We start from the raw sequence: 21655 nt of genomic DNA on the forward strand, positions 1-21655 counted from the left end.
ATCTAGGGCCCAGATTTCTAACCTGTACAACTAAGAGGCTGGATAACCTTCTCTCCCAAGGGCCTCCCAGCTGCAAAATTCCTTCAGATACAAAACTGCAGTTGCTGCCGAGCGTGGCTCAAGTGAGGCACCTGGAGAGCCACCACTGGAGGCCAGTCCAACAAGTACAACTTATTTCACTCCACAATGTTACACATTTGGCTTAATTTCTGCACTTCTTTCGGAACAAGAAGAGGGTTAAGGAGATGGTGGAGTTTAAATACTTATTTTTAACCTCTCATTTTTTCATAGCTTCAATATATGCAGTTTCCACAGCATTTTAAAATTTGAGAGTTTCATAGTGGTATAAACTTTATGTCAACAATAAAAATATGCAAGAGGGCATGAACTGATACATTTCTTCCTTTTATCTTCCCTCTCAACCTGCCTGAGTCCTAACAGAGCAGACAAGACTGCTGAACCCTTTCTTTAAGTGGATTATAACTGGTAACTTTTCCCACATATGACACCAACCTTGAAATGGTCGACTCTTTAGAAACATAATTTGTTGTTTTCAGTCCCTCAGTCATGTCTGACTCTTTGCAACCCCATGGGCTGCAGCATGCCAGGCTTCCCTGTCCTTCACCATCTCCCGGAGCTTGCTCAAACTCACGTCCACTGAGTTGGTGATGCTATCTAATCATCTGGCACCAGCAATTTACTCTTCGCAGCAAACATTCACCTTTCATTCAGTCTGAGGGCAGCCACAGAGCCAGGTACAGGCAGACTTGGAATATATTGACCAATTTCTCTCCCTTAGAATGGTATTCCTTTACAACATACTTTTTGTAGTTCAAATGGAACTTCGGGAATAATAGAAATTTACTGATTAAAAGGCTCCTGAAAATGACCTTCCCCATCTTCCTGGGTGACTCCAGCTCCCTCAAAAGCTGAGAGACACTGAACTGGCCACATGGCCCTGTTTGCCTACTGTCATGAGTCTCAGTGCTGTTACTTTCTTCACATTTAATTTACTTACTCACACTCTTCTTAATACTCAGTATAATTTAAGTCTCTTTCTTCCTCACACTCTAAAGTTAAAGAAACCGATTAAGGTAAAAATACATTAACCTTTGGCTTTAATATTGTGTCAGTTTTCTGAGAGGCAGATCATCCAATAATCCAGTTGTCTTCCATGTTTAAATAAAATCACATTTAACAAATCAGGGTATGTGTTGATTTTGGAATTGGCCTTCTACTAAAATAAACAACTTTAAATGCCTGTAAGTCCAAAAGAAAAAAAAAAGGTTTCCCTAATTAGGAATTCTGAGTATTCACCCAGAAGAATTCAAAGTCAGGTCTTAAGAAATACTTGCACATTCATGTTCCTAGCAACATTATCCACGACAGCCAAAACATGGAAGTAACCCAAGTGCGCATCAACAGATGAATGGATAAACAAAATGCAGTATATACATACAAAGGAATATTAATATTATTCAGCCCTAAAAAGGAAGGAAATTCTGAAACCTGCTATAAGATGGATGCATATCGATGACATACTGCTAAGTAAAAGATGCCAGTCATAAATCATATATGATTCCACTTATATGAGGTACCTAGAACAGTCAAATTCAAAGAGACAGAAAGAAAAGAAGTGGTTGCCAGGGGAACCACTATGGGAAGAGAGAGAATAGGGAGTAGTTGTTAATAGGTACAGAACTTTCTTAGTTTAGTTTTTTAGTTTTACAAAAAGAAAAGAGTTCTGGAGGTTAGCAGCACAACAATATGAATGTACTTAATGCTACTGAACTGTACACTTAAAAAATGGTTACGAAGGCAAATTTTACATGATGTGTATTTTACCACAATTTCAAAAAATTCTTTGTGTCACAAAGCTAAATCCCAGGGCTGAAAGTCCTTTCAGTTTGAACCAGCACATTATCCATCATTTCAACAACACTTGGCAGGGTGAGAAGTCAAGCAAGACAAATAGCTCTCTCTGAGTACCTTACGTTGCTTAATGACAGGTGTGTTGTCCAAAATCATTAGCTTTTAAAAAGGAGCAGCCTTAACTCTCCTCTGGAACTGGTTAGGGATCTCAGTTTCCCTTCATTAAGTTCCTGACAGCTCAATGTCCTCACATCTGTCACTGTTTGGGAGACTGATTCCAAGAACATAAATTGCTTCGAGGACTGGGCAACAAATTTATTCTGGTTCACAGGACAGAGCTGAACCCATCTGTTTTCTAATCAAAAGCCATATTTGAATCAGTTTTGCTCCACCATGGGACCACACTAATGGGAGCAGTACAATCATATGGTATTTTCCTCCTTTCCATCCATGTAGTACACATGATTATGGGAAACACAAATCAATTAGAGGCATGACAGCACCCTCAGAAACAGGGTCTCTGCAGACTGTAGGACCTTCAACCAATTCCATTTTTATCTGTTAATTCTTTGGACCACGGTGATTGATTTCCTCTAAGTGATTTCATTTCCTCTAAGTGACATGGTTTCTTTCTGAATTACACACGGGAAAATATTCTTACCAACTTACCTTAATCTTTTTTTAAGCTGTAAACTGTCATGGATGATCCTTTTAACAAACTCTAATTCACCTCCTTCTGCCATGATCTCTGTGATTCCTCCTGTATTTACAGAACTGGGTGGGGGTCTTCGAGGATTTCGAGAATTTACTCCCTGAACAACAACAACAAAAACTCTGATGAAAAATTTTTATACCTTAAGACCAGGTCTCTGTAACCTAGTTCTAAGTAAGAATGCTTCGACATAATTTCAATTTCCAAGTACCATGCTAGACTTAGGATTTAAAAATCATATAACCTCGGCATTTGAAACAACTACATTTGTGTAAATATTCCTTCCCTAAAGGGTTTGATTAAACATACTAACATTGTACTTTTTTATGTACCAATTCTGTCACTTTTTCTTTATGTTTTCTGTCTTGGTATTAAGTGGTAAAAGTGAAAAAAAAAAAAGCAAAAGCTTCCAAGCTGCAAAGGACATTGCCAAGAAAGTACAAAGACAACCCACAGAATGGGAGAGAATATTTGCAAATAACATACCTAATAAGGGGCTTCCCTGATAGCTCACTTGGTAAAGAATCCGCCTGCAATGCAGGAGACCCTGGTTCAATTCCTGGGTCAGGAAGATCTGCTGAAGAAGGTATAGGCTACCGACTCCAGTATTCTTGGGCTTCCCTTATGGCTCAGGTGGTAAAGAATCTGCCTGCAATGTGAGAGACCTGGATTCGATCCCTGGGTTGGGATGATTCCCTGGAGAAGGGAAAGGCTATACCCACTCCAAGAGACTTGCATACAGAATAAAGAATTCTTAAAACAGTCAGAAGAAAAACAGCCCAATTCAACTGGGCAAAGGATCTGAACAGGCCTTTATCCAAAGAAGATACACAAATGATCAAAAAGTACATGAAAAGATGTTCAACATCATTAGCCATCAGGGATATGCACACTCAAACCACAATGAGCTACCACTCCATTCCTCCTAGGATAGCTGTAACCAAGAAGATAATAACAAGTGTTGACAAAGATGTGGACAAACTGGAAGTCCCGCACACTAGTTATAATAAAAAATGGTGCAGCCACTGTGGAAAACATTCTGGCAGTTCTTTAAACAATTAAACACACAGTTACCAGATGACCTAGTAATTCCGCTCCTAGGTATATACCTAAGAGAAGTGAAAACATGTTCCTGCAACCACTTGTACAAGAATACTTGCAGCAGCTTTGTTCATAATAGCCAAAAAGTGCCTAAAACCCAAATGTCCGTTGATGAACAAATGGATTGATAAAAGGGGTATTTCCATACAATGGAGTATTTATTCGGCAATAGAAAGAAACTAATACACAGTATGATATGGGTGAACCCTGAAAACATACTATGTTCAGTGAAAGAAGTTAGCCACAAAAGACCACAGATTTTATAATTCCATTTTAGTGAAATGTTCAAAATAGCCAACTCCAGAAACAGAAAGTAGACTAGGACTAAGGGGGCTGCAAGAAAACCAAGAGTAACTGTTAATGGATGTGGAGCTTTTTGGGGGGGGGATGGTGAAAATGTTCCAAAATTAATTGGGTAATGGTTGCACAATTCTGTGAATATACTGCTGCTGCTGCTAAGTCACTTCAGTCATGTCCGACTCTGTGCGACCTCAGAGACGGCAGCCCACCAGGCTCCCCCATCCCTGGGATTCTCCAGGCAAGAACACTGAGTGGGTTGCCATTTCCTTCTCCAATGCATGAAAGTGAAAAGTGAAAGTGAAGTCGCTCAGTCGTGTCCGACTCTTAGTGACCCCATGGACTGCAGCCTACCAGGCTCCTCCGTCCATAGGATTTTCCAGGCAAGAGTACTGGAGTGGGGTGCCATTGCCTTCTCCAGTGAATATACTAAAAATAATAAAATTCTACCCTTTAAATAGGTGAACTGATGGCATGAAAATTACATTTCAGTAAAGCTGATGTAAAAAGATATTTAATTCTGGTGCCAGTAATAGTCTATTTCTTCATCTGGAAGCTCGTTCTACAAGAACATTCACTTTGGAAAATCCAGCTTACACTTATGGCCTGTGTATTTTTACGTGTATATAGAATATCTCAATATTTTTCTTAAAAATGTACTCTAGTGACTATTTTAGTTCTTAAATCTATCTGCATCAAGAGCCAAAATTTAATTTCCTAAATCCTGCTTTACTTCATGCTCCAATCTAGAATGTCTTATTGCTAATAAATTTCTGTCCAGCTCACCCCCAACTCAAATTTGATCCATGTGGAATTTATTTTGTTATGAGGTATGTAAATGGTATTTTAGAGCATCTGAGTGATTCTAAAAATAATTTATTCTCTCAAAGTTTTAAGCATACACACCACCCCTTGTTTCCTCTAATATTTCTATTAGCTTTTCTTTAGATGAGGAAAAATTAGGTTAAATCAATAATATTTTATTGATTTTCAACAGCTTAGTTATTTTCAGCCAATGTATGAGCTGTTTTAAGCCAATATATGAGCTGTTTTTAGCCATTTTCATGAGCAAATATATTTTATTTCATAAAATCAATATACTCATTTCAAGTTGGAACACTAAATCAGCCATTCGTTTACTATCAAATGATAGCTGGCTGTAAAAACAGTGATCTTTCCTTAGGTCAAAAAGCCCAATGCAGGAGTAGACTGTAACCTAAGTTGGTCCAATCAGAAGAAATCTAAATGTTCAACGGTTTGAGAAAGAAAAGAGCTCCCTTCTCACCCTCTCCTCCTCCCCATATATTACTCTGCCACAAGTAAACCAACTTGAGAACAGAACCAACCAAGGGTCAGATCAGAGCCAAAGGGAACTTGAAAAGTCTCAGCCTTGATACTATGATGAACTCCTTGATCAACCTGTTCCTCAAGTTCATGCTATTGCTGGATTTCTCAGATACATAAGCCAATAAACCTTTTTGGAAAGTCAATCTGAATTAGATTTTCCGGTGCTTGATACCAGAAGCATCCTAACTGATACAGCTTCCAAAAGAAATGTTGCTCTTATCTTTGCAAACAAGGAAAACGTAGATAAATATTCAACTACTTTAAAGGAGAAGATATTTTACCTTGGCTTCCAACTGATTGGCAAAAAAGGGAGGGTTGCACATGCAAAAGTCATAGATTATCTCAGATTCTTCTTTAAGAGCATCCATCAGGAGTGTCTTCTGTGGTACTTTAACCACTAGGGGAAAAAAAAGAGAGACTTAACTACTATTAATACTGTGACAGTTTTCAAATATATCCACAAATTCTTCGACACTAGTCCCTTCAAGAGGTGGTGTTTGATTTCCCGCTCCCTGAATGCAGCTTCACTCAATGACTTGCTTTTATTGAGAAGAATATGATAAAAGTAAAAGGGTATCACTTCTGAGGCTAGGTCATAAGAAGCAATATGGCTTCCTCTTTGCCCTATCACTTAAACAACTTGCTCTATGAGAAGCCAGCTGACATGCTCCAAGGATGCTTAAGTAGCCCTGAGGAGAGATCCACATGGCAGTGAACTAAAGCTTCCTGCCTACAGCCATGAAAGTGAGCCATCTTGGAAGCAAATCTCTATCCCCAGGCTTTCAGACTACGACCTCATGAAAGACTCTGAACCAGAACCACCTGGCTGGGCCACACCCAAATTCCTGACCCACATGAATAATGAGATAATAAATGTTTACTGCCTAAACTGCCAGATTTGGGGGTAATTTGTAATACAGGAATGGATAACTAAAAAACTCATTAATAATATATTAGGGGACTTCCTTGGTGGTCTAGTGGCTAAAACTCCACGCTCCCAATGACCATGGGCTCAGGTTCGATCTCTGGTCAGGGAACTAGATACCACATGCTGCAATGAACTGCAACTAAGAGTTCACATGCCATAACAGAAGACCCACATGCCACAAAGATGGAAGATCGGGAAAAAAAAAAAAAAATTGAAGATCCTGTGGGCTGTAGCTAAGACCCAGTGCAGTCAAATAAATAAACATTTACTATATATATTAATATCTCCCCTTATGTTTAACACTAGTAAGAAAAGCCAGTTTCTTAGACAGCCAGTGTAAATTTGCTGCATGACTCAGGGAGCTCAAACTGGGGCTCTGTGACAAACTAGAGGGGTGGGATGGAATAGGAGGGAGGTCCAAGAGAGAGGGGACATGTGTTTACCTATGGCGGACTCATGCTGATCCAACACAATACTGTAAGGCAATTATCCTTCAATTAAAAATAAATAACTTAAAGAAAAGCCTATTTCTTCCAAAGAGAGACATAAAGTCTCTTTAATGCCAAAAAAAAAAAAAAAGAACTGCCTTTTATGTAGACAATAAGCACAGAAATAAAAGTAAAAGCTCTACTTGGATACACTGTTTAAGTTAGGGCACCCCATCAGTCTCTTATGGTACTTATATAACTTAAAGGGGCTTCCCCAATGGCTCAGTGGTTAAGAATCTGCCTGCAAAAAAAAAAAAAAAAGAATCTGCCTGCAATACAGCAAACACAGGAGACAAGGGTTCGACCCCTGGGTTGGGAAGATCTCCTGAGTGAGGAAATGGCAACCCACTCCAATATTTTGGTCAGGATAATCCTATGGAGCCTGGTGGGCTATAGTTGGTGGGGTCGCAGAGTCGGAAATGACTGAGAGACTTAGCACAAAGGAAATTTAACTATTTGTAGCACAGTTCCATATACTGAAATAAAAAAGATAGTACAGTTTAATCAACAGTGGGATCTTCTTCCTTTTAAAATCTTGGTGACTAGGTTACTTCATATACAGTTGGTTCTCATTAGCAGTAAAGTCACCACAAACACTGAATTAGTGAATACTGAACCACTGACTCCTAAGAGAAATACAGGGTTAGGTAGCTTCAAGCCTCTGATTACATTTTCATCACCCAATCAATATATATCCTATTTTATGTATCTCTGTTTAAAGACACCTTATTTAATATACATTACTGACTCATCAACATTGAACTCATGGCCAACAGTACTATAATATGTCTGAAGAAAACTTATCTGACACATGTATTTTCTGTAAGGCACATCACAGCCTTCTTGTACTTAGGAACACTAGTACTCAAGTACTATGTTTAGGGGCCATTAAAAACAGCAAAATCACCAAGAAAAAGCACAGAATTGCAACAACGAAAAAAGTGGTACTAAATAGACCATGAAAAGAACACTTGTTTACAGTGTGAGAGTTGAAAGGAGACAGCAGGGAAAAGAAAAAGAAAGGACAGCAGGGAACACACACACTGGGTGATTCAAATTTTTTCCCATTTTGCACATGTCTGTGAATGACCACAAAAGAGCCACAAGTATTGATTTGGGGGCTAAAAATAGCCACATGTAAGCCAACTTTAGCAAGTAGGCAAATTCACAAACACAGAATCCACAAAGTATGAGGATCGGCTGCGTTCACTCTGTTTCTGAGTTGATTCTGATAACAAAGCAGCAAACCCAATTACAACTGTACCAAATTTTTAAAAATTAACCAAAGGTTGTATGTTAAAGCAAAAGATAATGAGATGTGTTAAATTAGAAAAACAGGTTAACAAACAAAACTTGAAAGGAATATTGATTTTGCAGAGCTAACCTTTAATAAGATCAGACAAGTTATTCTGCTCCACATTCTTCTTTGCATAGTTGAAGCACATATCATCTACTTCTGTTGCAAGGAAATACCAGCCATTTAAGGTTGTTCCAAGTAAAGGATAGATGCAGGATGCCCCAGTACCTAGTGAAATAAGAATTCAAAACACATTGCACACACCTGAGCAGAAGGTGAGAACAATCAGCAAAAACACCATTCTTCTTTTCTTAGAATTCTTATAGCCTTAACAGCTTAAAACAACAACCTGGTACTGATTATACACACATTGCAGCTACTGGTTTCATGTATGTTAGTCTTACGTCATAGTTAGTTTCACATTTCCTGGAGGAGAGAAACCTTCCTGCACTCATTGTATGCTATATGTAAAATGAAGTATGGCTGGTGATCAAGAATACAAGACTGACTAACTGAAAACTGCCAAAACAATTTACTTTATAAAAAGTCTTCATTTTAAATCTCTCATGAAACTTAATTTTCTTGAAAGAAATCAATGTAATTTGTTAAAACAGTACAGGAATATCTTACATAGATCAACGTACACATCCCATTCTACAGAAACAGGAAAAAATACAGAGAGTATAAGATTTTTATAATATTCAATCACCCAATTTCCCACATATCTATCTGTAAGTTGTTACTTGAAGGAAACCAGAAGTAAAAAGGATTTATTTCTCAGATGTGGAAGCATGGAAAAACATTTGATCCAGGTTCAAAACATCAGTCATAAACTGGTCCCACCACAGTTTCAAGGGAGACCTTCAAAGGCAAATGCTCCTGGCAAATCTCTCTCTGACAATTAGGGTTTGGTCCTAAACTTGCATGTAGAACCTCTAACCATAGATTGGACAAGCATATACTAACCACAAATAATTGCCACTCACTGATTTGGCCAATGAGATCCTAAAGAGTATATTCAAGAGAAGAAAAGCCGGTGTTTTTCTCAGAGGCTCACAGTAGTCAGCCAACTTTCCAGGACCACATTTTGGTGCCAGTCTAGCCTTAGGGAACAACTAGAAGCCAGAGAAATGCCTAACCCAGAGGAAAGCGAGGATCCCCTTACTGCTTCCTTATTAAGTACTCAGAACAGGCTAGTAAAAGACACGACAATGACTGATGGCTAGAACATTTAAGATCTTTTGACAGTCACAGTGATGCTACATTTATTGTCATGTTTACTAACAACATCCTGGCCCTGATGCTACTGGGCAAACATCTCTGGGGGATGTGAGAAGTTGTAAGGGAAGGACTGGTAAAAGGTACTCAAGCCCCTCTCAGAATCCACAATTATGTAGACCCTGCTAGTCATTCTGGAAAGATAGTCACTCAAATAAGGAAATTAAGGAAATTTAAGTAGCACTTCCAGCTCTGTAGGGAAAAAAAACAACTCAGAGCAGATTCCAGGCCCTTGAGTCTCTACACAACGGCTCCCTTTCTTCGGCTCCCTTTCTTCGTACTTCAACTTCATTTAAAAGCGAAAAGAAAAACGACATCTCCCTTCAGCTGTCCAAAGATAAGGTGCCATCAGGGTAATAAACAAAGGTGAAAGACCTGCCCTCTGCCAAAAAAATCAAGTTTCTCAATTCTTAAGACCAGAAGATTTGCATTCTACATTCTAATCCCCTCAGAAAGCTGAATGATATTTTTAAATAGGTCACGTATGGATGTGAGAGTTGGACTGTGAAGAAGGCTGAGCGCCGAAGAATTGATGCCTTTGAACTGTGGTGTTGGAGAAGACTCTTGAGAGTCCCTTGGACTGCAAGGAGACCCAACAAGTCCATTCTGAAGGAGATCAGCCCTGGGATTTCTTTGGAGGGAATGATGCTAAAGCTGAAACTCCAGTACTTTGGCCACCTTGTGCAAAGAGTTGACTCATTGGAAAAGACTCTGATGCTGGGAGGGATTGGGGGCAGGAGGAGAAGGGGATGACAGAGGATGAGATGGCTGGATGGCATCACTGACTCGATGGACATGAGTCTGAGTGAACTCCGGGAGTTGGTCAAGGACAGGGAGGCCTGGCGTGCTGCAATTCATGGGGTTGCGAAGAGTCGGACATGACTGAGCAACTGAACTGAACTGAATAATCCTACAATGATAAATAAAAATGGAAAGTGTATAACCATAGAATTAGAGCAAACTAATGGAGTCTGGGGGAAGAATTTATATAAAACCCTAATTAGAATGAATGTGATTTCAGTGAGAGTGCCCCTTGTGAAGAGCTAAAATCCATTAACCTCCTATATCCCCAAGTGCTATTTTAGAGGGTTTGGGGCATAATTAAAATAAATTAGTACTAAATAGGCTCTCAAGCTTTTTAAGCTTTTTATAACCCATCAGCCAATCTCCTGCGAGGAACATAAAAGAAACTTTTTTTAAACCCCATTATTTTTACCTAGTGCTTAGTTCATATCATGTGTTCAGAATTTTGAATGTCGAAAGAACGATGTATTTATCCATCAACATTCAACAAATCATTTACTGGGCACCTGCTGCTAAGTCGCTTCAGTCACGTCCGACTCTCTTCGACCCCACAGACGGCAGCCCACCAGGCTGCCCCGTCCCTGGGATTCTCCAGGCAACAACACTGGAGTGGGTTGCCATTTCCTTCTCCAACGCATGAAAGTGAAAAGTGAAAATGAAGTCGCTGTGTTGTGCCCGACTGTTAGCAACCCCATGGACTGAAGCCTACCAGCCTCCTCTGTTCATGGGATTTTCCAGGCAAGAGTACTGGAGTGGGGTCCCACTGTGTGCCAAAAACTTTGCTAAGACTTTGAATGTTAAAGTATTAATAACAGATTTGGTACTTTGCAATTGGGTGGCAGAGAAAAACATTAATCAATCAGACAAGTGAATGTGGTTTTTAAAAAATTCCATGAAGGAAAATACACAGTTTTCTTAAGTTCATATTCAAGGAACGTTATCATATCTTATGCTGGAAAGTCAGAGGCTTTCTTACAAAATAAGGCTTGAGTTAACAGTTCAGTTCAGTCGCTCAGTCGTGTCTGACTCTTTGCGACCCCATGAACTGCAGCATGCCAGGTCTCTCTGTCCATCACCAACTCCTGGAGTTTACTCAAACTCATGTCCATTGAGTCAGTGATGCCATCCAACCATCTCATCCTCTGTCGTCCCCTTCTCCTGTCTTCAATCCTTCCCAGCATCAGGGTTTTTTCTAATGAGTCAGTTCTTCGCATCAGGTGGCCAAAGTACTGGAGTTTCAGCTTCAGCATCAGTCCTTCCAGTGAATATTCAGGACTGATTTCCTTCAGGATTGACTGGCTGGATTGCCTTGCAGCCCAGGGGACTCTTGAGAGTCTTCTCCAACACCACAGTTCAAAAGCATCAATTCTTCAGCGCTCAGCTTTCTTTATAGTCCAACTCTCACATCCATACATTACTACTGCAAAAAACATAGCTTTGAATAGACAGATCTTTTTTGGCAAAGTAATGTCTCTCTGCTTTTTAACATGCTGCTAGGTTGGTCATAACTTTCCTTCCAAGGAGTAAGCGTCTTTTAATTTCATGGCTGCAGTCACCACCTGCAGTGATTCTGGAGCCCACTGTTTCCCCAACTATTTGCCATGAAGTGATGGGACCAGATGCCATGACCTTAGTTTTCTGAAATGTTGAGTTTTAAGCCAACTTTTTCACTCTCCTCTTTCACTTTCATCAAGAGGTTCTTTAGTTCTTCTTCCCTTTCTGCCGCAAGGGTGGTGTCATCTGCGTATCTGAGGTTATTGATATTTCTCCCGGCAATGTTGATTCCAGCTTGTGCTTCTTCCAGCCCAGCATTTCTCATGATGTACTCTGCATATAAGTTAAATAAGCAGGGTGACAATATACAACCTTGACGAACTCCTTTCCCGATTTGGGACCCGTCTGTTGTTCCATGTCTAGTTCTAACTGTTGCTTCTTAACATGCATACAGATTGCTCAGAGGCAGGTCAGGTGGTCTGGAATTCCCATCTCTTTCAGAATTTTCCACAGTTTGTTGTGATCCACACAGTCGAAGGCTTCGGCATAGTCAATAAAGCAGAAATAGATTTTTTTCTGGAACTCTCTTGCTTTTTCTATGATCCAACGGATTTTGGCAATTTGATCTCCGGTTCCTCTGCCTTTTCTAAATCCAGCTTGAACATCTGGAAGTTCATGGTTCACGTACTGCTAAAGCATGGCTTGGAGAATTTTGAGCGTTACTTTGCTAGCGTGTGAGATAAGTGCAATTGTGCAATAGTTTGAACATTCTTTGGCATTGCCTTTCTTTGGGATTAGAATGAAAACTGACCTTTTCCAGTCCAGTGGCCACTGATGAGTTTTCCAAATTTGCTGGCATATTGAGTGCAGCACTTTCACAGCATCATCTTTTAGGATTTGAAATGGCTCAACTGGAATTCTATCACCTCCACTAGCTTTGTTCGTAGTGATGCTTCCTAAGGCCCACTTGACTTTGCATCCCAGGATGTCTGGCTCTAGGTGAATGATCACACCATTGTGATTATCTGGGTCGTGAAGATCTTTTTTGTACAGTTCTTCTGTGTATTCCTGCCACCTCTTCTTAATATCTTCTGCTTCTGTTAGGTCCATACCATTTCTGTCCTTTATTGTGTCCATCTTTGCATGAAATGTTCCCTTGGTAGCACTAATTTTCTCAAAGAGATCTCTAGTCTTTCCCATTCTATTGTTTTCCTCTATTTCTTTGCACTGATCACTGAGGTAGGCTTTCTTATCTCTCCTTGCTATTCTTTGGAACTCTGCATTCAAATGGGTATATCTTTCCTTGTCTCCTTTGCCTTTCTCTTCTCTTCTTTTTACAGCTATTTGTAAGGCCTCCTCAGACAACCATTTTGCCTTTCTGCATTTCTTTTTCTTGGGGATGGTCTTGACAAGTACAAATATGGGGAAGAGTTCGCAAGTACAGTACAAATGAGAAATAATGAGGTGAAGGTGGGAAAGTCCAGGCAGGGGGAACAACATGTACATAGAATCATAATGTCTGATTAGAAGAACTAAAGACAACTGTAGAAATCCCCCAAAAAAGAAAAAGAATATAAGGCAAGGGTTAGAGAGACCTAGAGGGCAAGAATCAGACAATGAAAATTCTAATAGACCTACTAAAGGTTTTGGGTGTTTATCAGAGAAGCAAGAGAAAGTCATTAAAATGGTAAACATAATAATTAGACACAGGTTTATGCACACTTTCTGGAATGGAAAGGCAACAGAGTAGTTGAGAAGCTATTTTGTAGACAGGGAGACATGATGGTGACTCGGGCTGGGATGGTGGCAACTGAGATGGAGAAAAGTAGATGATTTAAGGAATATTTAAAAAAGGAAAACTATTTTAGGGTAAAAGGTGACAGACACTGTCAGTGAGAATGGAGAGAAGCAAAAATCAAGGATGACAGGGTGGACTGTGAGGGAGCTGCTGAAACAAGGAACAAAGGAAGAGGACCTGGATTAGGAAGGGAGAGTCTGAGTTTGGTCTTGGACATTGCAAAATCTGAGATGTCTTTGATATATCCAAGTTTCCTGTATATTTTGGACCAGAGTTCAAGAAAAGTAATCTGAATTGGAAGAATAAACAATCTGTAGGTTATCTGCATGGAGGTAGAAAATAAAGTGGTAGACATGGACAAAATTGCCTAGAGGTAGAGTGCCAAATAGGAAAAGCGTTAAGACTGAGCTTCAGAAATTCTCAATATTTAATAGCCAGATACAAGAAAGGAAGCCTGAAAAGGGGAGAAGAGTGACTAAAAATGAAAAGGTAAAACCAGAGTCTGGTGTCATGGAAGCTAATGGAGGAGAGTGCATTTAAAAGAGAAAGGAGAGGTAGGTAAATGCTGCTGGAAAGGTCATGTATTATGAGCCTTGAAAATGTCAAACATTTACTATCACCTAGAAACTGTCTCCTATTAAGTATATTTAGAAATAGAGTACAGAGTTTTTAATTCTTCATTCTTTCTATAAAGAATTAATAAAGTCCAACAGATTAACAAATTTTAAACTCTATCAAAATGAAAACACTGGCTATGACTGACATACATTTATAATTGCAAAACACACCCTAGCTTCATTTCCTTCTGTTTCTCTACTTATTTCCCCAAATGAATCAAACAGGACAGTCTTCTCCATTGTAGAAGTTTACAATTAAGTGAACATCTTATAGCCTTTTTCCTTCCTTTTAATTTTGGATTAAATACTCTCTACGAATCTAAGAGATTTCTAAAAGTATTCAGGCCCACATGATCTTTTATTAAATGGCCATCACCACAACATCCCAATATGGGGACTTCTGTGCTAACACCAAATAATTCAGAGTAAAAATAGTGCCCAACAGATGCAGATGTAAACATAGTGATCTGAAAAGCTAAGAAAACAGGACTCTCTTACCCCCTTGCGCCATTTGGGGTTGACAATCCCTTCTCAGAGAGACTGACAGCAGAAAAGCCCAGGTGTACCCACAAAGAACAATGATATCTGTAGCCAGTTTCTTTTACACAATAAATACCCAGGAGTTTTCAAAGAACTTGCAAAGACTTCGCAAAATTTATGAAACTTAACACTTCGCCAAGGAAGAATTTTAAGCCATGTACCTATGTCAATTCCTCTTCGGAGGGTACTTTTGTCAGAGTTCTGATGACCGATAAGATCTTCTACCCAGTGAATATAGTTGAGTCTCAAGGGAACTGTAGGAATCAGTCTCTCCAGCGGAATATCGATAGAAAGTCCAAAATCTTCCCTTAGCAGAGTACAAGTCAGAGCTCTGACTGCTTCAGGGTCTTTAAAATTAAGACTGAAAGGTGGAGAAAAAGAAGTAAAACTGATTAGTAAGATGCGCTATGTTGCAAAAGCTCTATGGCAACCGGGCAGTACCAAACACCCATTTGAATTTCCTAGGAGATCACGCAGAAATAGTTATGCAGGAGCATTCAGGGCAGTGGCAAACACACATGGGCGTGAAACAGTCACAGTATATGAGAGGCAGCATAAATTTCCTCCAAAAATACTGCATCCTCATACATGAAGCATACAGGACCAGAGTACCTCAGTTCTAGTTCCTGCCAAGTTGTCTCCTTACTTAAGTTATGTAACTTTGGACAAGTTATTTAGCCTCTATGAGGCCATTTTCTCCACTGTAAAATGGGGATAATAATACCTACACGTAGAGCTGCTGTGATAATCTGTGAAAAGTACTAGCATAATGCCTACATGCTGGCTATTTTTACTATCACCAATTAACATGATTTGATAGTAGCATTCTTGGAAAATCATACTTAAAAGTGGAAAGAAACCAGTATAAGATGTTTAATAATGAAAACAGGTTAACATATTTAAATACAATAAATATTACAAATATTAAATTTTAAATGTGACTAATTTTAGCAGGCTTCCTGAGTAGTAATTTACATACTATAAATTTACCTATAAAGACACAATCGTTTCTTGTGTATTCACGGAGTCATGCAACCATCACCACAATCCAATCCCATCACCCTCAAAAAAACCCTGTACCCATTTGCAAGTCATTCCTCATTTCTGCCCTCAGCTCTGGGCAACCACTAATGTAACTGTCTCCAGAGATTTGCCTTTTGTGAACATTTCACACAAATGAATCAGAAACATGTGGTCTTTACACCTGGATTCTTTCACTTTGCACAATATTTGTGAGGTTTATCCATGGTGTAGCATGTATCAGTACTTCATTTCTTTTTATGGCCAAATAATACTCCATTGTATGGACGACCACATTGCAGTTTACGTACTGGATGAATAACTACATTGGCATTTTGTTTACCCACTTACCACTTGATGGCCATTTGGACTGTTTCTATTTTTTGGCTGTCATGAACAATGCCGCTAATAAACATCCACATACAAGCCTTCACACAGATGGGTTATTATTTCTCTTGAGTAGATATGGAGGAATATGTCATATGACATATTTACATTTAACTTAAGAACTGGTGTCAATGTAACTATTTTGAGAGGCAGGAAAAGTGTTAGATGAAGAAGTAACTTTGCAGCAACAAAATGCTGGAACAAAATCAGGAGGACAAATAACTTCAAAAGTGATTGACTTTACATTAGGTGGGGATTTATGATCTTTTAAAGACAAGTTTCCATAAAACAGCGGGAGTGGAAGTTTGCTGCATAAATATATGCTAGCAGTAAAAAGTCTCATTAAAATATGTTAAGCCTATTTAACGGGATATTAATGAGGTCTACTCCTAGGCATCAGAGGTAGATATATATTAATTTTGTCAATTGTGGAGGCTGATAAAAGAGAGTTAATCCACGGGCAAGCAACCATGAACACAGTTTTGCTTCACTCAATAGCACAGCAATTGCCTCAATCAATTTTCACATTAAAAAATAAAAAAGAAGGCTAACACTGCCTTTGTATTCCTTCCTTAATGAAAAGCAGTACAAAAGCAGGTTCAACAAGACAAATTATGTAGCAAAAAAATAAATAAATCTATAAAAACTTAATTTTTAATTCTAACAAGAATATCTTATTTTACTCCTTTGAAATCAGTCAAGTGTTTAAAAAAGATGGGCCAACTCCACTTCAGCCTTTGACTGTGTGGATCACAATAAACTGTGGAAAATTCTGAAAGAGATGGGAATACCAGACCACCTGACATGCCTCTTAAGAAACCTGTATGCAGGTCAGGAAGCAATAGTTAGAACTTGACATGGAACAACAGACTGGTTCCAAATCAGGAAAGGAGTACGTCAAGGCTGTATATTGTCACCCTGCTTATTTAACTTATATGCAGAGTACATCATGAGAGATGCTGGGCTTAAAGAAGCACAAGCTGGAATCAAGATTGCCGGGAGAAATATCAATAACCTCAGATATGCATATGACACCACCCTTGAGGCAGAAAGGGAAGAACTAAAGAGCCTCTTGATGAAAATGAAAGAAGAGAGTGAAAAAGTTGGCTTAAAGCTCAACATTCAGAAAACTAAGGTCATGGCATCCGGCCCTGTCACTTCATGGCAAATAGATGGGGAAACAGTGGCTGACTTTATTTTTTTGGGCTCCAACTCACTGCAGATGGTGATTCCAGCCATGAAATTAAAAGACGCTTACTCCTTGGAAGGAAAGTTATGACCAACCTAGACAGCATATTAAAAAGCAGAGACGTTACTTTGCCAACAAAGGTCCGTCTAGTCAAGGCTATGGTTTTTTCAGGAGTCATGTATGGATGTGAGAGTTGGACTATAAAGAAAGCTGAGCGCAGAAGAATTGATGCTTTTGAATTGTAGTGTTGGAGAAGACTCCTGAGAGTCCCTTGGACTGCAAGGAGATCCAACCAGTCCATCCTAAAGGAGATCAGTCCTGGGTGTTCACTGGAAGGACTGATGTTGAAGCTTTGGCCACCTGATGCGAAGAGCTGACTCATCTGAAAAGACCCTGATGCTGGGAAAGATTGAAGGCAGGAGGAGAAGCGGACAACAGAGGATGAGATGGTTGGATGGCATCACCAACTCAATGGACATGAGTTTGGGTAAACTCCAGGAGTTGGTGATGGACAGGGAGCCTTGGTGTGCTGCAGTTCAAGGAGTCGCAAAGAGTCGGACACAACTGAGCAACTGAACTGAACTGAACTCCACTTCCTTCAATGACGTAGTGACGACAGTCAATTTTTACACATGGAAAGAAGTTCACATCAGAGCACCATACTAAAAACATTCAAATAAGTTCACGTTCTTTATTCTACAACAGCAGCCCGATCTATCACTAATCTAGCCCAATCATTGCTAGACACACAAAAGGAATATAAACCCATTCTGATGTCTATGTCCAAGCCTGACAACCTGAAATGCAAAATTTCAGCATTTTTCTATCGAAGCAAGAATAATCTAGATACCTTATAAAATAAACGATGAAAAGTATTCTCTAAGAGCAGTACCTACTGACAGAACCACTAATGTTTCTCAATGTTATTATGCACTGGCATTTTGAATAAAATTGTGAAAATCAGGAACTGCAAACTCAAATATTTACCAGCTACTACTCAAAATGCCAATCCTTGACAAGGTACGTCCTTGTGCCAGAATGTAAATCAACACAGCGAGGAGAGTCACGTACAAAGACATGTCTGCTGAGCCACACGTGAGGCACAGGCCCTCGCCTCGGTGGTCAGCAACAAATAGTTTGTGGTCGAGCAGCCAGGCCAGTGGCTACACTAGTGGCACTAAACCGATGGCACAAACCACCATCTCAAAGGGGATGGTCACCAGGCAGTTCTAGCTAATCATTATCAACTGGGTTTGCCAGCCCACCTTTGCCAAATCTCTAACATTTTCAAATGAAACCCGGAACCTGTATCTTTCTATAAAAATTTTGATTCTTAACATCTACATGGACAATAAATAACTGCAAGTCTCATACAATTCACAGGCTGAAAGGTGGCAATCTCTAGTGTACAAAGTGGAATAACAGAGTTGGGTACTTGGCTACTCTGCACTTTTAAAGTAGTATAATAGTGTTTCACTCTTTTTAAATACTACTTTGCTCAACTGAGTTATATAGACCAGGTCAGAATTTTTTTTTTTTTAATTTTTAATTTTTTTAGGTCAGAATTGAGAGGTTGTGATTGCTTCATTCCTTTATTTATTCAACAGATATTATATGTCAGCTATGTACTGGCCATTATGCAAAATACTGGAGATGTTGCAGTACACAAATACAATCTCTCCCTTCATGAAGCTGACAGTCTAGTAGATATTAATTCCCAGAATCATTCAAATATACCTAAAATTGTCACTGTGATGAATACTATAAAAGTATAGGTACACTGTGCTATGAAACATACATATTAAGTGGAACTGCCTTGGGAAGGTCAAAGAAGGCTTCCCTGAGGCCTAAAAGTAGAATGAAAATTTAACAAAGCAAAGAACTGAGAGAAGGGAACGTGGATGGCATTTTAGGGTCCTAAGTAAAGAGAAGAGCAAGTACAAAGATCCTGAGGCAGGACAGAACTTACGGGGCATCCCTGGTACCGAGAGACAGCCACTGTGTCTAACATGCAGAAAGCAACGTAAGCACGCATGGTTTAAAATGAGGCTGGAGAGGAAGAGAGAAGCTGGATTACAGAGGACCTTATAATTATGGTAACCATATAATTTTATCAATTAATTCAGGACTCTTCTGAAAGTGAAAGACCTATTAATCACATCAGGATAATTATAATCTATGTTAAGGAGTTAGGTCTAGTATGGAATAAAGATGGACCAAGTGGAAGCAAAGATACCAATTAGAGAGCTATTGCCGTAAAAGGCTGGACAATGGCAGCAGTGGTAAAAACAGGGAAAAGTGACAGCAATTTAGACACATTCACGAAAGAAAATTTACAAGATTTGCGGATGGACCGACACGCAAAGTGAGGGAGGGTGTGTTTACAGGTGTCTCCTGGGTTCTGGCTTGCTCAACAGGACAGACAGTACCTTTTGCTGAATCTGGTAACTCTGGCAGAGAACCATTTTTGAGGAAATATATCATATTTGAGAGCTGTGTTTGAGACACCCGAGTGCAGATATTGAGTAAACATGACCTCTAGGTATAGAACTCAGAAAACTGGTCTGCACAAACAAATGAGACCCCAGCACAGGTGACAGTGTCTAAGGAGAAAACACCAAGTGAGAGGAAAAGAGCTTCCCATTAAGTCTAGAAGAGTCCTTTAATGGCTGTATGCACAATTGTTACAGAGGAAGCTACGTCAGCAAACAGAGGGCCGAAGGAGGAAAACCAGGGGAGTGTAACGCGATGCCAATGACACCAAGGGAAGAAGGTGTCCACGAAGGGTAAGAGTGTCAGCAGAGAAAACTGCTTCTCAGAAGTCAACTGAAAACTGAAACTGGATTTAGTAATGTGACACCTTTTCAAGAGCTGCTTTTGGAGTGGTGGAATTTAGAATCTACCATGAAATGTGCAAAAGATTAAGTATGGTATGAAAAAAATAGACTGGAAAAATAGATAATTCTTCAAGAAGGTGAGTTATGCAAGGGAGAGAGGGGGCAGAGTGACAGATCTGATGAAGAGGTTTCTTTATTAATTTTTTAATGGAAGACTTAAACATGTTTAAAAGTCAATGGAAAGTCACACAAGCCACATACTCTGATTTGATTTATAAGAAACATCCAAAATAGGCAAAGTTTTAGAGACAGAAAGCAGACTAGTGGTTTCTAGGGGTTGAGGAGACAGAGTAGTGGGGAATGACTGACTGCTCAATGTGTTACCGGTTCTTTTGGGGGTGATGAAAATGTTCTGGAATTAGACAGTGGTGATGTTTGCACAACCTGTGAACCTAGTAAGAACTGAACTGTACACTTTAAAATGAAGACTTTATGATTTGTGAATTATATCTCAATTTTTTTAAAACTCAAAAGGAGTTAGTTGATAAGACTTTAAGTAAAGGAATTTACTGGACTATGTAAGGTTCTTGAGATGAGGGAGGGTAGGGAAGCCAAAGTTCACATGGCAAATGTAATTGAATTAGAATATAATAACAGTTATAAAAATAATAACAGGTTGTCAAACAGAAACAAAAGCCAAATGTATGGCCTTTTGTTGAGTTTCCACCAACTCACACCTACCCACAACTAAATTTAAGAATGTTTTTAACTTATCACACCTATGGTCAAATAAGCAATGAGACAGTAATATCATATAAAAACAAAGATTCTGGAGCAGTTGTAAATGACCTTCACTGTTAACCCTTTATTAGCCAAAGAACCAAACTCCTACTTACAAAATAGTAAGAGACTACCTTGATCAATCAAGTTGATCTTTTAAATGCGTATTCCTATTTTAGCTGACAAGCAAATGACAGGGAAGAAAAACTTAGTCATCCAAACTCTCATTTGCTCTTTTCAAGTACAGTTAAGAGTACTCCAGTTTTTCTAGCTAAGGCCAGTGACTTACCCTAAATTTGGTAAAATGTGGAAAAAAAAAAAAAGTCCAAGAATAAGGGAAACAGTTAAATGTAATCAAGTTTTACAGAAAACTTAGGAACAACCTGAAAGTAGTCAACAGAAATGCATCCACACAAGAGAACACTTTTCAGTCATGAAAAGCAGTAAGACTGGGCTGATCCACAGGCTTGTATGAGGAGGGTTCTTTAATGTATTAAACTAACAACAACAAAACCCCAAGTTTGGGAAAAAGCATGTGTGTACATTATAATCACATTCTTGTAAAAATAAAAATAAGACAAAAAGACCCTCTATATGAATACACACAGAAAACAATCTGGAAGGGTGAGAACCACCTCTGGATGTGGACATGCTCATATTTTTGTATTATCTGCATATACATTACACAACATCACCAGTGTTTTGTAACTATATGGAAAATGCTCAAGTCAAGTGGGGCTTAAAAAAAAAGTCCTTTGGTTATACCTGTATCAAAATCACAGCCACAAAAATTATCATATATTAGTAAGTCAGGGCTCAGAAAGGAAAAAACAAAGTAATTTGATCTCTAGGGTGGAAGAACTTTTTTT

General features: G+C 39.1%; 1 protein-coding gene across 2 annotated transcripts in view; it reads right to left on the bottom strand.

Annotated features, from left to right (window-relative positions):
* Positions 1-21655, bottom strand: part of METTL16 (methyltransferase 16, RNA N6-adenosine) — a 69210-nt gene that overhangs the window by 33479 nt on the left and 14076 nt on the right. For both annotated transcript variants that reach the window (XR_002183012.2, XM_019981590.2), the window contains exons 3-6: positions 14735-14934; positions 8130-8270; positions 5611-5726; positions 2542-2684 (exon numbers count right to left, since the gene is read on the bottom strand). Coding sequence is in view for 1 of the 2 variants with exons in the window: in XM_019981590.2 (XP_019837149.2) it covers positions 2542-2684; positions 5611-5726; positions 8130-8270; positions 14735-14934 (600 nt within the window). In the remaining variant the exon portion in view is untranslated. The remainder of the gene's footprint in view (positions 1-2541; positions 2685-5610; positions 5727-8129; positions 8271-14734; positions 14935-21655) is intronic.

This window comes from Bos indicus, chromosome 19 (genome assembly GCF_029378745.1).
Source record: "Bos indicus isolate NIAB-ARS_2022 breed Sahiwal x Tharparkar chromosome 19, NIAB-ARS_B.indTharparkar_mat_pri_1.0, whole genome shotgun sequence".
NCBI classification, from domain to species: Eukaryota; Metazoa; Chordata; class Mammalia; order Artiodactyla; family Bovidae; genus Bos; species Bos indicus.